This window comes from Aotus nancymaae, unplaced genomic scaffold, assembly GCF_030222135.1.
Source record: "Aotus nancymaae isolate 86718 unplaced genomic scaffold, 86718_ANA_hifiasm-v0.15.2.pri h1tg000049l, whole genome shotgun sequence".
NCBI lineage: Eukaryota > Metazoa > Chordata > Mammalia > Primates > Aotidae > Aotus > Aotus nancymaae.
Window position 1 is genome coordinate 25,837,349 of NW_026988463.1, and position 17,531 is coordinate 25,854,879.

The 17,531-nt window shown below is 50.2% G+C and overlaps 1 protein-coding gene across 3 annotated transcripts in view; it reads right to left on the reverse strand.

Annotated features, from left to right (window-relative positions):
* GSG1L (GSG1 like) overlaps positions 1-17,531 on the reverse strand; it is a 271,431-nt gene that overhangs the window by 15,330 nt on the left and 238,570 nt on the right. For 2 of the 3 annotated variants that reach the window (XM_064362883.1, XM_064362882.1), the window contains one exon: positions 199-269. In XM_064362883.1, coding sequence (XP_064218953.1) covers positions 199-269 — 71 coding nt within the window. Of the gene's footprint in view, positions 1-198; positions 270-14,930; positions 14,985-17,531 lie in introns of all 3 variants that reach the window. The other variant, XM_021672327.2, reaches the window with a different exon arrangement.

Genomic DNA, 17,531 nt, shown 5'->3' on the forward strand with positions numbered 1-17,531 from the left:
GGGAAGGCTGTGGGGAGAGCTGCGTGCAGGGCTTGCTACCCAGAGACATCAGACTCAGTTTCCTCATCTGTGATGTGTTTGTGGGAGAATGCAGGGTGCAGTGCGGGGAGAGGGCTAGCCTGACTCATCTCCAGGGGTTCTTCTCCCCTGGCAGCCCACGAATCTGTCGTAGCAGGTACCCACAAACAGTCTGCTTACGGGCAGGGTATCTCTCGTGGCGGCAGTCTAAGCGAAAGTCCTCCTCCTCGCTTCCGTCCCTCTTCTCCATCCTGGAAAGAAAAAAAAAAAGCAAAACAAAAAACCTGGGTAGGAAAGAGAAGGATGAGTGGGCAGAGACCCAGGGACCTGAAAAAGTGCAGTCTTCCCTCCTCTGGAGAACGTTTTGCAAAGTTAACTTTCTACCTGCTGCCCCATGGGATTTTGACCACAACCTCATGGTTTTGAGATGGGCATCATTATTCCCATTCTATTGATGAAGAAACTGAGGCTTTTGGAGGTGATGTGACCAACCCAGCGCCATGCAGCTAATCAATTAGAGGCAGGTGGGATGCAAACCCATCATTCTGTCAAAAAGAAGGACATCGATTACGTGCAAATGGTATATTACAAAAGATATGCGCAGCTTCATTTGTTTTCAGCATTATACATTGATATGCACAGAAATTATTTTGGCAGAATACACACCAAAAGGTTAATTATTCCTATGTAATGAATATAGGGAGTTAACTCTGCAGGCTTCTTTTTGACTCACTTTATTTTCTGATTGGGGGGCAGCAGGCTTTTATTCACTAAGCAGCACTTTTTTTCCCCCCACAGACAAGGTCTCACTCTGTCACCCAGGCTGGGGTGCAGTAGCGAAATCAGAGCTCACTGCAGCCTCCAACTTCCTGGGCTTAAGCAATCCCCCCGCCTCAGCTTTCCAAGTAGCTGTGACTACAAGTGTGTACATCTAGCTTATTTTTACATTTTTCCATTTTTCTATACAGATGGGATCTTGCTGTGTTGTCCCGGCTGATCCCAAACTCCTGGCTTCAAGGGATCCTCCTGCTGCCTCCCAAAATGCTGGGATTATAGGCATGAGCCACTGTGCTTGGCTCTGGGAAGCATTTCTTTTCTTTTCTTTTCTTTTCTTTTTTTTTGAGATGGAGTCTCATTATGTTGCCAGGCTGGAGTGTAGTGGTGCGATCTTGGCTCACTGCAACCTCCGGCTCCCTGGTTCAAGCGATTCTCCCGCCTCAGCCTCCCAAGTAGTTGGGACTACAGGCATGCGCCACCACGACCAGCTAATTTTTTTTTTTAAGTAGAAACGGGATTTCACCATGTTGGCCAGGATGGTCTCGATCTCTTGACCTCGTGATTCGCCTATTTCGGCCTCCCAAGGTGCTGAGATTACAGGAGTGAGCCACTCTGTCCAGCCGAAGCATTTCTTAACTATATCAAAACACTTCCTAAAGATAATTCCGCATACTATCAAAGCCCCGGTCTTCCAACTTCTGGCACAGTATTCTTTCCCACCAACAATTGCAAGAGCTTCTCAGTGTGGTTTCTCTCTCCTCTGTCATCTCAGGGTTGCAGTGGTCCCAGAGGGAGCAGCCTCTGTGGGGTGGCAGCAGAGGAGAAGCATGGAGCAGAGGGTGATGAGGACCTGGACTGTGGAGGCAGGTGCATGGCCTCTGACACACTTCCAAACCTAGACCCTCACCCACGTCCCACTGATGACTGGGCCCGAGGATGGGTGAGGCCATGTTCCTTCACTGCACACATGCATTTGTAACTCAAGTATTTACTCGCTCCCATCCCTCTTCTCCCTCTGTCGCCCAGGCTGGAGTGCAGTGGTGTGATCTCAGCTCACCACAACCTCCACCTCCTGGGTTCAAGCGATTCTCCTGCCTCAGCCTTCCGAGTAGCTGGGATCACAGGCATGTGCCACCACGCCTGGCTAATTTTGTATTTTTAGTAGAGATAGGGTTTCGCCATGTTGCCTAGGTTGGTCTCGAACTCCTGACCTCAGGCGATCTACCCGCCTTGGCCTCCCATAGTGCTGGGATTACAGGCATGAGCCACGGTGCCTGGCCCAAAAAAAATCTTTTAATAGAAACATCTTGGTTATCTTCCTGATAACACAAGCTTGTTCTAAAAACAAACAAAAAAATCTCAGCACCATAGAGACAGCCAAAGTCCCCTATAATCACATCTCCACGTAATGAGATCAACAATATCAACAGTTTGGTATTTATCTTTTCAGAATTAATACTTTTTCTACACAAATATACTTATACATTCTGTTTTGAACCTGATTTTTTTTAACCTATCCAGAAATTTTTCATTTGAGCACACCTAGATCTTACATTTCTTTCTTACAGCTGTATTATAAAAGAGTAATTAATATTCAATACCCCCATTGATAGAGATTTAGGTGTTTTCTCATCTTTGCTGACTCTACCAAATAACGGTGCACGTGGTTAGTTTCTATCACCAGAGGTGTGCAGGACTGGAGTCTCACCGGTGATCAAGTCATATCTGGACTCAAACATTGGATGGGAGGGTGGACCAGGTAATAGCCCCATCCTCACCCTGGAACGCCACCTCCCTGGCCACATCCAGCAGCTTTAGGTGAACAGAGGCCAGTCCCATTGCATAAAGGGTTTTCAACATCCTCCTGCTTTTCATAGCCTTGACCTTGAACCAATCCCTCTATCCATCCTAGGCTCCCAGTTCTCCTGGTTTCTTTTTGTTGCTGTTGAGACAGTCTCGCTCTTAGGCTAGAGTGCAGTGGCGTGATCTCGGCTGACTGCAACTTCCACCTCCTGGGTTCAGGCAATTCTCCCGCCTCAGCCTCCCGAGTAGCTGGGATCACAGGGGTGTGCCACAATGCTTGGCTAGTTTTTTATATTTTTAGTAGATATAGAGTTTCACCATGTTGACTAGGCTGGTTTTAAACTCCTGGCCTCAAGGCATCCACTCGCCTCAGCCTCCCAAAGTGCTGGGATTGCAGGTATGAGCCACCAGGCCTGGTGTCTCCAGGTTTTCCCTCTGACATGTCATCTTCCTCCGTGCCTCACGCTGGGCGTCTCCTTGACCTCTGCTGGGAGCCTCAGCCCTGGGAAGTGGGACCCTATGAGCAAAGGGGCCGACGTCTAAGGAGTTAGTCAGTCCAGGCTGGCACAATACCTTCCCTCCGTCATCACCCAAGCCTTGCATCCCAGAAACCCCCATTCAACAGCTGACATATCCAGTAACACCTGTCAAGGACAGAGCCAGACCTTGTGCTGGGCTTGGGGGCCACAGGGACCGTCCAGACAGGCCCCTGCCCTCAAAAAGCTCCTGCTGGTTTTACCCATACACAGATAACCGTGGCTGCATGTGCCAAGTTTCAGGCCAGAAGGATATGAAGAAGGTTGGCAGGGCCAATACTGTCTAGTGCAGGGGTTGGTGAACGTTTCCTGTAAAGGTTCAGATAGTAAATACGTGAGGCTTTGCAAGCCATATGGTCTCTCTCACAACCACTCAACTCTGCCCTGCCGTGAAAGCAGCCGCAGATGAGATAGAAACAAATGCGTGTGGACAACAGCGGGCGGTGGGCGGGGTTTGGCCTGCGAGGATGGCGAGGATGGCAGGTGGACTCCCGGTCAAGCCCAGTGGTTCTCAGCTTGGCTGCACAGCGAAGCCACCACAGGAGTTGTTAATTACGGGGGGCGGGGAGCAGGGCTGGAATGTGCAGCCCGGGTTGAAAACCATTGGTGCAGGGACCAGCGGAGGCTTCTCAGGGAGGTACTGTTTGAGCTGCATCATGGAACCTGCTCACTTCCTTTTTATATTTACTTACTTATTTATTTTTGAGACAGGATCTCACTCTGGTCACCCAGGCTGGAGTGCAGTGGCGCTATCTCAGCTCACTGCAACCTCCGCCTCCCTGGTTCAAGCGATTCTCCTGCCTCAGCCTCCTGAGTAGCTGGGACTACAGGCACGCACCACCACACCTGGCTAATTTTTGTGTTTTTAGTAGAGACAGAGTTTCACCATGCTTCCCAGGCTGGTCTCGAACTCCTGACCTCAACTGATCCACCCGCCTCAGCCTCCCAGAGTGCTGGGATTACAGGCATGTTTTTGTATTTTTTAACTAGTATTTTAGGTTCAGGGTACTAGCAGATTTATTATATAGGGAAATTGCGTGTCATGGAGGTTTGGTGTATAGATTATTTTGTCATCTAGGTAATAAGCATAGTGCCTGATGGCTGGCTTTTTTATCCCCTCCCTGCTCCCACCCTTCACCCTCAAGCAGACCCCAGCGTCTCTTGTTCTGTTCTTTGTGTCCATGTGTTCTCAATGTTTAGCTCCCACTTTCAAAAGAGAACAGGCAGTATTTGGTTTTCCATTCCTGCGTTAGTTTCCCAAGGATAATGGCCTCCAGCTCCATCCATGTTGCTGCAAAGGACACCATCTTGTTCTTTTTTCCTGGCTGTGTAGTATTCCATGGTGTGTATGTAACGCATTTTCTTCATCCAGTCTACCACTGATGGGCATTTAGGTTGATTCTGTGTCCTTGCTATTGTGAACAGTGCTGCTGACCTGCTCACATCTAAGAGAGGAAGCTGAGCTCCGAGCCCGGGTCTGCCCGTCTTTCTATGAGGCAGTATTGCCATTCTGGAAAGAGCTGGTTTCCTTGCACAGATTTGAAACTCTCCACCAGATTCAGCAAGGAAGACACCAGATCTGCAGAACCTGCAGGGTCTTGGCTGCCCTCTGGGCCTGCTTAGGGCTTCACAGTGGTTCTGGGCAAGGGCTGAGTGCCCCCAATGGCGGGGCTCCCTGGCAGGAAACATGGAGGGGACAAGGGCAGGCTTTGGGCACAAAGAGACCTTGGGCCCTGGAGGGAGGAGGAACCATGGCTGAGCTCAGCTCTGCTGTGAACAGGCATCCTGGCCCTGTGCAGCTCAGCCGGCTGCTCTGGATCTGTTTTCTTATGTGTGCACAGGGCATAACAGCGGTGGTCACCTCACGACAGTAACAACCATGGCCACTGCCTCCCTGGTTGTTGTAAGGACAGCCCAGGACCTGCCACAGAAGACGGGCTCAGAGCATGTTCACTACCGCTATTTTTAAACCTCTCTAATAGTCTAATAGTCTATCTTCCCTAATACATTTCCTTTTTCTTCTTCTTTTTTTTTTTTTTTTTGAGATGGAGTTTCGCTCTTGTTGCCCAGGCTGGAGTGCAATGGCACGATCTTGGCTCACAGCAACCTCCGCCCCCCAGGTTCAAGCCATTTTCCTGTCTCAGCCTTCTGAGTGGCTGGGATTACAGGCATGTGCCACCATGCCTGACTAATTTTGTATTTTTAATAGAGATGGGTTTTCTCCATGTTGGTCAGGCTAGTCTCGAACTCCCAACCTCCATATCTGCCCCCCTCAGCCTCCCAAAGTGCTGGGATTACAGGTGTGAGCCACTGTACCCAGCCCATTTTCTTTTTCTTCTTTTTTTTCCTTTTTCTTTGAATCAGAGTCTCACTCTGTCACCCAGGCTGGAATGTAGTGGCATGATCATATCTCACTGTAACCTCAACCTTCTGGGCTCAAGCAATCCTCCCACCTCAGCCTCCCAAATAGTTGAGACTATAGGCACACACCACCACCCCAGCTAATTCTTTCATTTCTTATAAAAACAGGGTCTCACTGTATTGCTCGGGCTGGTCTCGAACCCCTGGCCTCAAGTGATTCTCCCACCTTGGCCTTCCAAAGAGCTGGGATTACAGGCATGAGCCACCGCACCCGATCCCCTTAATACATTTTCAACTCAGAGGGAAGAATGCAGTTTCTCTCATTCTATGCTTGTAGCCTCAAGACCTAGCACAATGTATCACAAATAATACAAGAACAAATACAAAAATTAGCCAGCTGCGGTGGCGGGCACCAGTAATCCCAGCTACTCAGGAGGCTGAGGCAAGAGAATCACTTGAACGCGGGAGGCGGAGGTTGCGAGCCAAGATCCCGCATTGCACTCCAGCCTGGGTGACAGAGGGAGACTCCGTCTCAAAAAAAAAAAGACAAAAACAGAACAAAACAAAACAAAACAAAACAAAAAACAAAAAAAGGAAGGGAAGGAGAAAGGGAGGCAAGGGAAGGAGAAAAAACAGTTTGAAGCTAAGAGTAGCCCACAGGGGAGGTAGCCAAGGGTCATCAGCAGTGCTGAGCTCCCTGTTGAAAAAGGAGCAAAGGCAAATGTCGCTAGGTGACAGTGTCCTCTGATTTGAACTGTAATTTCCTGCAGGAAACATTACGCATTTTCTGAAGACGTGAAGACAGATTTGCTTTATTTATTTATTTTTTTGAGACGGGGTCTCACTCTGTCGCCCAGGCTTGTGTGCAGTGGTACAATCATAGTTCACTGCAGCCTCCCCCTCCTGGGCTCAAGCAATCCTCCTGCCTCAGCCTCCTAAACTGCTAGGATTATAAGAATGAGCCATCACACCCAGCCAGACTTGCTTTTTTAATAAGATGCTGGTGTAAGAAACATCCACTGATATGGTTTGGATATCTGTCCTGTCTAAATCTCACGTTGAAATGTGATCTCCAATGGTGAGAGGTATTTTGGTCCCTCATGAATGGCTTGGTAATGAGTGAGTTCTTATTAGCTCAGGAGAGAGCTGGTTGTTTAAAGGAGCCTGGAGTCTCCACCCCTCTCTCTTACTCCTTCTCTCATTGTGTGATATACCTGTTCCTCCTTCTATTATGAGTAAAAGCTTCCTGAGGCCTCACCTGAAGCTGAGCAGATGCCAGCACCATGCTTCTTGTAGAGCCTGCAGAAACATGAGCCACATAAAACTCTCTTCCTTATAAATTACCCAGTCTCAGGTATTCTTTTATGGCAATGTGAAACGGACTAACACACTCACAAATCTACATAAGGTCCTTGAAGGGTTGATGGGGATGCTTGGTGTGAAACGGTGCTCAGAACCGGCAGCAGGTGGAACCAGGCACCCCACGTATGTCACATCCCTCCAGGGGCTGGGGCAGTGGCTCCACTACTCACCAGTCATGCACCTGGACATGTCTCGATTTTTTCATCTGATAAATGGGCGTATAATGTACCTATTCTTGTGATTGTTATAAGGATTAAACTAATTAATAATGCAAACCATCCTGGACAATATAGGGAGATTCAGACTCTACCAAAAATAAAAAAAAATCCAGGTGCTATGGCACACGCCTGTAGTCCCAGCTACTCGGGAGGCTGAGGTGGGAGGATCGCCCAAGGCAGCTACAATGAGCTGTGACTGCGCCTCTGCACTCCAGCCTGGGTGACAGAGCGACACCCTATCTCAAATAAATAAAACAATAAATAAACGTAAAGCTCAAGCTATTTGGAGCAGTACTGAGAACACTGCCTGGTGCTTGCCATTATTATCATCATATTATTATTACTATTGTCACCATCGTCATCCTTACCCCTGGGGTCTTTCTGGTCCTGTCACTCTGTGACTGCACATTCAGCCCCGCCCTCCAGTTTCAGTGATGGAAGGTATGAACTGCTGTAATGCACTATCCAGTGCCCTCCTCAAACACACACCCTTTCTTCCATTCCAGCGTCTAGAGCTGCCACTGTCATTGCCTCGGGAAAGGGATATTTTGCAAGAAGCAGAGGAAGGGCTTCAAGGTATCAAAAAACCTCTGGATTCAGGGTAGGCAGAAACCATAGGAGGTCACGGCACTGCCCTTTGCCCCAGAAGAGACAGAGTCCCCTAAACTGGGGACTGAGCTTCAGAGCAGAAGTGAAGGGTGAGTAGAAGCTGTGGTGCCTAGAAAGATGGAAGAGCCCCAGGGAAAGGCGACGGTGACAGAGGCACTGTTCAGATGTGAACAGCACCAGCCCCATTTTACAGATGGGGAAGTCGAGGCGAAGATAGATTCGTCACTTTTGCCTGGTTTCGTGGTAGGCTGGCTGTCCAATACAAGAAAGAGCCCTGATTCAGTGTTTGTGAACTTCCATGGGATAAATACTCCCCCCACGGCTGAACTGAAGGGCCCCGGGTGACATTCCTGAATGTGGAGCTGGGAGGAGATGTGCACAATGGGTCTTCGTGAGCAGTCCTGGTGGTTCCAGCCCTACAGCTGCGTTGTGGTAGAGCTGGGATCTGAGCTTGGGTTTACAGTCCCTGGAGCTGGAGTGAGTTTCCACTGTACCCTGTGGACTCCCGGTAGGCAGGGGATTCCCTATCAGACCCATCCCGGGCAGGTTTGCATTGTGAGGTCCCCGTGGAAAGTGGGGCTGGGGACCCTCCATCCCTGGCTCTGCCAGAACTGCCGAGGTATTGGAGGTGACTGTGCCATCTGCCATCCCACAGTCACCGTCCCCAATAGCCCACCACAGTCTGGAGTCTGATGGAGGCCGGGTGTTTGCTCTTTTTAAGAGAAGAGATGGATGCAGGCAAGTGACGGAGCTGGGAGGCTCTGAGGACACTGAAGGAGGGTTTCAGGGAGGACCAGAACCGACGTCTCACTAGGAGGCCACACTGTACCTGCCAGCCTGATTCCAGGGCTGAACGTGACCACAGCAGCCAGGGGCATCATCAGAGCGCTGACCAGGGCCCATCTCTGCTGTAGTAGGGGTGGGTGCCATGTGCCCTACAGCCTCCCCAGCCTCCACTGCCCCTGCTCCAGGCTCCAATCCCCTGGCATGTTCTCCACCCCAAACAGCCTCATCTATGCCATCTTCAAAGCCAGCCTCTCTCTCTGGCCCCAGACTGGCTCTGTTTCCCAAATCTCCAGCCGCTGCCTTGTATGAATTAACAGCCTACATACTGTGCTTCTGCAACTACCTGTAATAAAGGACTAAGACTCCCCGACCCCCTGAATTTTCTTCTTCTTCTTCTTCTTCTTTTTCTTCTTCTTCTTCCTTCTTCTTCTTTCCTCCTCTTCTTCTTCTTCTTCTTCTTCTTTCTTCTTCCTTCTTCCTTCTTCCTTCTTTCTTTTCTTCTTCTTTTTTTTGAGACAGAGTTTTGCTCTTGTTGCCCAGGCTGGAGTGCAATGGCGCAATCTTGGCTCACTGAAACCTGCAATTCTCCTGCCTCAGTCTCCTGAGTAGCTAAGATTACAGGTGCCCACCACCACACCCAATTAATTTTTGTATTTCTAGTAGAGACGGGGTTTCACCATGTTGGCCAGGATGGTCTCGAGCTCCTAACCTCAGGTGATCCTCCTGCCTCAGCTTCCTCAAGTGCTGGGATTACAGATGTGACTCACCGCACCTGGCCTTTCTTCTCTTTTTTAGACATGGGGTCTTGCCCTATTGCTCAGCCTGGAGTGCAGTGGAGCAATCATAGCTCACTGCAGCCTCCAACTCATGGGCTCAAGTGATCCTCCCACCCACCTCAGCCTCCCACCCATCTCAGCAGCTGGAATTATATAGGTGCATGCCAATATGCCCGGCTCCCCCTTAATTTTCTATCTGTTTGGGACTAATTTTTTATAATAAATAAAAACGAAATGAAAAAATGCATGCAAAAGGCAAACATGGGTGTCCAGCAATGTCAATTTGCTATGAAAGCTTCCATTTATCTCAATTTTTGTCCTTACATTACAAAGGATGTTTGCAAATGGGCAGTGGTCCAGGGACCACACTTTGAGTAGCATTGGTCTATAGGGCCCTTCTTTCTCCTCTGGCCTCAGCTGGTCACATCTACATCCTGACCCTATGACTGCAGTTGCACCTGCTCTATCCTCCAGCCCGTGCTCCAAGATCACCTTTATGAGAAGCTTGTTCACATAAAGCCTCTGATTTAGCAGGTCTAAGGTGGGGTCTGAGATTCTGCGTTTTGAGCAGGCTTCCAGGTAAGCCCAATGCTACTGGGCCCAGGCTTTGGACAGGTGAGGGGCTCAGCCCAGCCCAGGCCTCCCATCCTCTCCCCATGGTCCTGGTTGCAAATGGCCAGGATCAAAGAGCCAGCCACCTCCTTCCCGCCTCTGAAGCTCCCTCCAGCTGGCGGATATTTGAAAGAGGACATGAGAGTTCAGGGAGTGAACGTTCCTTCCAGATGTTCTTTTCAGATGTTCCTGCCACCATCCTTTGATCATGTTTTCACTTCAAGTACCATCTTGCGTTTTCACCTCCCCTGCGCACGGGCGCTGGCTGGCGATCTAATCGCAGGAGCCGCGCGAAGGCTCTGAATCTCCACGATGCCATCTCCAATTTCTGGGCACCATATTCCTCTCAAGAATAAACGGCAATTTCAAAGGACCCCAACATGGGGTGATGGAGAGCAAGTATTATGAAGAAGTAAAATTCAAGCATTGAAGACAGATGGATGGGATGGAGCCGTGATTGAACACGTCTCAGAGGCTAAATACCTAAGAAACAGTCGCAGAGGACAAAAAATACAGTGATTTTTAAATAAGCAATTCACAATGGAATGAAAAATGGAACTAAAAGAAATCTGGGGCAAATAAATGACCGCAGGTAGTAAATTAAGATTCCATAACATCACGTCAAAAGGGTCATCGCAAGTTAGGGGGAAATAAATGGGTTTTTAAGAAAGACTTTTTTTTTTCTTTTTCCATTTTCTGTGTAAATATCATCATGATATAAAACATTTGGAAAATAACACGGAAGGAGATAAAGCCATGCACTTGTCAATGCCTTAGCTTGATCTTTATGTGTAATTTACAATTTGGTCTCCTGTTTTAGCTTGATCTTTATGTGTAATTTACAATTTTGTCTCCCGTTTCTCCAATACTGGGTTTTAAAAAGAGACCTCTAGATATTAACACATTGAGGTTATTTCTAGAATCACATCGGTGAGCAATGATTACTTGGCAGTACAAATAATCACTGGCATCATGGTAACCCACCCCAAAACCCCAGTCCTACCTTTGACAACCCCTAAGGAGTCCCTCCATCCATAAAGACCCCACCGACAGCATGTAACCTCCAGACCGGACTTGCCCCAAAAGTCCCTTTCAGCACCCAGAGGACACTGGAAGGGAGAACAGACGTGAGGTTAGCTGAGGCGTAATGCTGCCCAGCTTGGCGTGGGGGGATGGTGGGGAAGATGTCAAGCAGCACTCCAGCAGAGAGAAGAGTGGGTCAGAGTTGCAGAGGCCGGAGCATGGCCAGGCTGGGGAACTGCGGACGATCAGGAGATGCTGTGTGCAGGGGCGGGGCCTGGGGTACAGGGCAAGACTCTAAAGTTATGCTGAGGAATTGGGTCTTTGTCCTGAGAGCCATGGGAAGCCATTCCAATGTTTCAGGCAGAAATATGGGGATCCCGTTACCCTGATGACTTTAGCATATTGAGGAGGCATTCCAGCTTCTGGGGTGGGAATAGATTACAGGGAACAAAAATGGGTGTGCAAAGACCGACCATGAAGGAAGTTGCTGGATTCACCCAGGTAAGCCCTGTTGCAGCCACGGACTAGATGATGGAAGTGGAGACAGAGAAAAGGGAAGGAGACGTAAAGAGAAGGCCCTGGACTTGTGGTGAGCAGGAGGGTCATGGGTGGTAAAGAGGAAGCAGGGGTGTCCATCAGGACTGCAGGCTTCCAGCTTGCACAACAGAGCCACTGATGGAGGGAGAGACGGAAATAAGATTGTGTTTGGGGGCGTGAACATCATGAATGAGTCTTGGACATATTGATCTGAGGTGCCTTTGAGAATCCAAGCAGAATCACCAGGGAGGCAACCGCATATGGCAGCGGGTAGGGCGGAGTGGATTCTCCTAACATGGGAGCCTTCAGCCACGTGGCCACGGAGGATGAGGAGCCACGCATCACAGAAGGGAGGACAGCCCTGTAGGGAACCAGAGATGGAGTCAGTGCACAGGACCAGGAGAAGTGGCTGTGGGAGCCGAGGAGTGAGTGATTCGGGAGGCAGGTGGGTGCCGTGCCAGGCTGCCGAGAGCTGCTTCGTGGAGTGAGGGGGTGGGAGCCAGATTGGAGGGGGCTGGACGGTTAGTGGGAGGTGAGGATGTGGAGACAGGTCCTTCACAAAGCTCCCCCACAGCAAACAGGAGAGAGAGAACAGGAGCTAGTGGGACATGCGGTTGACGAGCCCATCCCTTCTTAGCCAATCCCGTGGATGTGTATGGAGCCAGGGTGAGGTCACCCCTTCCCCGGGCACAAGCTGCTTTTGTCCCTGCTGGTTTCTTGCAGATCGGAGATCTGATGGCTTTGTGTTGGGCTTGGAGTGCAGCGAGCAATTGGCATCAAGGAAGGGGGCTTTGGATGGCTCCTACTCTGTCTCCTCTCTCTTAGAAGATAAATGCATCCCAGTGATAGACAGATAGCTGCTACCACCGGCCCCCAACCCCAGACGCCGTGGGAGGAGAAGAGACATCAGAGACCCAGGCACGACTCCCACCAAGGCGCTCACTCTCAAGTCACACCAAGTTGCTTAGATTTTCCTAAATGCGCTTTGTGTGTCGGCCCCTCCTGGCCTTTGCTTGTGCTGTTCCCCGTGACTGAAATAGCCTCCCTCACCCACTGCCAAGCTGTCTGGTGAATGCTGCACGGGTATCGAAAAACTCGGCTCAGGGGTCTCTTCTGTGAAGCCTCTTCTATCATCTACCAGGGAGAGGGACTGGTAGTGCCTGAAGCCACTTCCAGGAGACTCTATTGTGGCACCCCGGGCACTCTGCTGTGCTGTGAGCAGGGGGCAGCGAACTCAAGTGTCTCAGCCTGTCGTTGCCATGCAGAAACACGGGCCCAGTGTGGCCAGATCGCTGCTTTTTCACGAAAAGCCAACAATCTTGATTTTTGATTTCTTATATATATGTATTTAAGATTCAGGGGTTCATGTGCAGGTCATTACACGGGTGCACTGCAGGATGCTGAGGTTGGCCTTCAGTGAATTCCATCACCCATACAACAAACATAGCACCCGACAGGAGTTTTCAACCCTCGCCTCCCTCCCTCCCTTCCTGCTCTTGCAGTCCCCAGTGTCTGCTGTCCCCGTCTTTATGTCCGTGTGTACCCAATGATCAGTTCCCACATAAGAGAACATGCCATATTTGGTTTTCTGCTTCTGCAAAACCTTCATTTTTAATATGAAATCTCCTGATTTTTAAAAGAATTCTGAAACCACTGTGCAAGCCAAACAAAATACATCTGTGGGCCAGGTTCTCCAAGGACTACCACTTGCTACAGGCCCTGTTTTCAGGCAGGGAGTGTTTCTTATTTGCCCTGCACAGAGGGAGGTCTCTAACTGGGTGGGGGAGGGGCATGGGGGGAGGGGACCCCCAGCTTTGTTGCCAGAAACATCATTGTATCATTTCATAAAGTCCTCACAACAAAGCCTCAAGGTAAGCATTAGCCCATTTTCCAGCCAGAAAAACTGAAGCTCTGAGAGGGGAAGCGCTACCTGGGGACTCACAGCTGGTAAATTGCAGAGTTAATTCCAACCCTGGTCTGTTTCTTCAGGCATTCCACAGGGGCTGAACGCGTGGTCAGCCAGGCACTCAAACAGTGTCTTCAACAGGAGGCACTGCGTAACTTTTTTAACTTTTTACTAAACAATAGAATTAATATTGTTTTGGTTTGGGTTTTCAAAACAGGGTCTCCCAGGTGGGAGACCAGTGGTGCCTTCATGGCTCGCTGCAGCCTTGACCCCCTAGAATTCAAGTGAGCCTCCCACCTCAGCCTCCCTGAGTAACTGGGACCACAGGCACACACCACCACACCAAGCTAATCTTTTAAATTTTTGTAGAGATGAAGTCTCGCTATGTTGCCCAGGCTAGTCTTGAACTCCTGGACTTAGTGATCTGCCTGCCTCAGCCTCCCAAGTGCTGGGACTACAGGCATGAGCCACTGAGCCTGGCCTAATATTGTTAATAATTAATGCCATAATCGATTGAGCCTCTGTGGTTCTAGGTGCTGGGACAGAGTGGAAACCAGGAAAAGCAGGCTCCCTGCTCTTGTGGAGTGTACATGGAAACGGAGCAGACATAAACATGTAAATTAATAAACAAGTGATTTCAGAGAGTCCTAAGTGCTACAGAGAGAGGTGCAGGGGTCCCAGGAAGGAAGATCTGCCCTCCCAAGAAGCTCGGGGGGGCTTCCGTCCCCCACACAGTGCCACTTGCCCAAGTGAAGCGGGTCGTTTATTCGGCGCAGCTGAATTCCCTCTGTGATCCAATCCAACAGGTCTCATTTTCTTCCACACATTGTTAAACCAGATCTGAGCATTAAGTATTCAAGAAAGCCCCGATCTGCAAATATTTACCTTTCATTCAGCAACATCCAACCCAACCCTCGGGAGGCCCGATTAAGACGCCCTCCTTGGGGACGTCAGGCAGGGTGACGCTGGGAGGGTTTAATTCCAGATGTTTCTCAGGGCTGGGGCAGGAATCGGGGGGTGCAGGCTCTCCAACCCAGCAAACTCAACACGTGTGCATACATAGTAGCCCTTCCACATGATCACGTGCACACACACGTGCACATACACATGCACACACACAGAACATGCCTTTCTTCTACAGCTCTGAAAACCATCTCATATCTGCCCAACTGCTCCTCAGCCATGCAAGCGGCTCTTGCAGAGGGTAATCCAACAGGAGCTGGGGGGTGGGGGAAGGCGTGGGAAAGGGAGAGTTCAATTCCTTCCTGTCCATCAGCCCCCGAACGGCACCACCTTGTCCCCAGCCCCCAGGAGGACAGCAGGAGAGACTTGGATGAAATGGGCTCAGAAAGGCCTCTCCCACAGATAGGAAAGGTGGGGGCGAGAGGGAGCCCATGAGCTCTGTCCCACAGAGTGCATCATCCCAGAACTGCACGCATGGTCTGTGTCTCACCTCACCTGCTCCTCCTACAATGAGCTCCTCGGCCATGGGACTCCCCTCACTCCCACTGTGTGCTCAGCAGAGACAACTGATCAGGCCCAAGAGGCTGCACAGCACAGGGAAGGACTGTGCGACCTGGGCTTAAATCCCAGATCTGGCACTTACCAGCTGTGTGACCTTGAGCAAGTCGGTCTCCCTCTCTGTGCCTCGATTTGCCATCTGTAAAATGGGGATGACAATAATGCTTACACCTCAGAGAGGCGTGACAGAAATTAACTGAATCACATCTAAGTATTTAGAGGAGGGCCTTATACAGGGTCAGAGATAATAACGTGATTATTAGCCATGCCTCGAAACACCATCGCCATCACCATCCTAAGCTGGTCATGACCAAGCTCATGCTTCACTCTGGGGTCTGGCAAGGGCATTAGGAGCAGAAGGGACAGAAACTCACACACACAAAGCCCTCCACGTGCCAGGCACCGTGCCCAGCATGTGACGTGGGTTATCAAATTTAAGCCTCCCTGAGACACCAAGAACTCTGGACTCTCCCATCCTGGGTCAGAGGAAACAGGCCCAGAGGGGCTCGGCGCCTCACCCCAAATCACACAGCAGCAGAGACAGACTTGGAAAACTCACTCCAAACCACTGCTCTACCCACAGCACCCTCTGTCCCCAAAGGAGGAGAAGAAAACCTGGAGAGCTGGGGCCATGAATCGCCCTCCCTTGAGTCCCTGGCTGCAGCACCAGGGACTCTGGCCACTGAAGGATGTCAGCCCTGCATCTGAGCCACCCTGCAAATCTATGCAGACATGTATGTGCTCTGAGCTCTTTGTAGGGAAGACACGAAAAAGGGAAAAGAAATAGAACAGCCTGGCTAAGCTGAAATGTTCTCCTCAGAGGGGAAGGGAAATAAAATTTGATGAACCTCTGTATAATGTTCAAGTTATGAATGTGTAAAGTGATATTCTGCACATATGCTGGAAGGAATTCATCTTGGGGCTGAGCTGTTAGGAACCATTGGAACTGGGGCACCAGCAAACTGCAGCTTCTTGTTGATGGAGTACGGAGCGGTCCCGTCTTCTGCCTCAGCGAAACGAGGTACGTTTTACTCACGGATTCCCCAGGAGGTGAATCTCCATAGCAGGGGCGGCAACTGACTGCAGTGCTAATGAGGCAGCTTTGGACACCAGGCTGCTTATGTGTCTACTGCAAACACCTGCTGAGTGCCATTCCAGGCCCTGTGCCAAGCTGGGCATTGCCACCATCCACAGCCTGGGGCGAGGTGAGCCGCGTGCCAGGTTAGCCGGATCTTCCTGTCCACTGCCTCCTGGCCCGGGACTGAACACCTGACCTTCGCTGGGCAACCACATCCTCTCTCCTGGGGTTTTGCACTGGAAGCGTTGGGGTGCTGGGTCAGCGAGATGATGGTGGGGACAGACATAAAAGAGCATGAGGGGGCCGGGCGCGATGGCTCAAGCCTGTAATCCCAGCACTTTGGGAGGCTGAGGCAGGTGGATCACGAGGTCAAGAGATCGAGACCATCCTGGTCAACATGGTGAAACCCAGTCTCTACTAATACAAAAAATTAGCTGGGCACGGTGGTGCGTGCCTGTAATCCCAGCTACTCAGGAGGCTGAGGCAGGAGAATTGCCTGAACCCAGGAGGCGGAGGTTGCGGTGAGCCGAGATCGCGCCATTGCACTCCAGCCTGGGTAACAAGAGCGAAACTCTGTCTCAAAAAAAAAAAAAAAAAAAAAAGAGCATGAGGGAGCCAGGGCTGCGCTTTCCAAAAGACAGGAGTCCCGTCAATCACCAGAAAACCCTGAATGAGCTCCTAGGAGGTGGCTGGCCAATTCTAGGTGCCTGGTTCACAGCAAGAAACAAGATAGCATAGGTCTTCTATCCCAGATCTCACAGTCTGCAAACTGGCAAACAAAGAAAATCCTGGCAGGTGGTGTCAGATGCTATGAAAAAATAGCAATGGTGCCAGGCATAGTGGTTCATGCCTGTAATACCAGCACTTTCAGAGGCTGAGGCAGGAGGATTGCTTGAGGCTAGGAGTTTTAGGCCATCCTGGGCAACCCATAGCAATACTAAAAATGAAAACATTAGCCAGTCGTGGTGGCGCATGTTACTTGGGAGGTCAAGGTGGGAGATCACTTGAGCCCAGGAGGTTGAAGCTGCAGTGAGCCATGCTTGTGTCACTGTACTCAGTCTGGGTGACTGATAGGGTTTAGCTGTGTCCACCCAAATCTCATCTTGAATTAGAGTTCCCATCATCCTCATCTGTCATGGGAGGGATGCAGTGCGAGGTAATCGAATCGCTGGGGCAGTTACCCCTATATTGTTCTCATGATAGTGAGTTCTCATGAGATCTGATGGTTTTATCAGGAAATTTTCCCCACTTTGCTCAGCACTTCTCCTTGCTGCGGCCATGTGAAGAAGGACATGTTTCTTTCCCTTCCGCCATGCTTGTAAGTTTCCTGAGGCCTCCCTAGCCCTGCTGTGAGTCAATTAAACCTCTTTCCTTGATAAATTACCCAGTCTCAGGTATGTCTTTATTAACAGCATGAGAACGGACTAATACAGCAACAGAGTGAGACCCTGTCTCCAAAACACAAAAAATAGCAACGGGCTGCAGTATCTAGGACAGTGTTGTGGGGAGTGTGTGTTTAGACCCAGTGATTAGGGGAGGCCTCATGGAGGCATCCAGTGGTACAGTAAGTAGAAAGGTCCCAAGGCGGGGACACATTTGGAGTGTCCA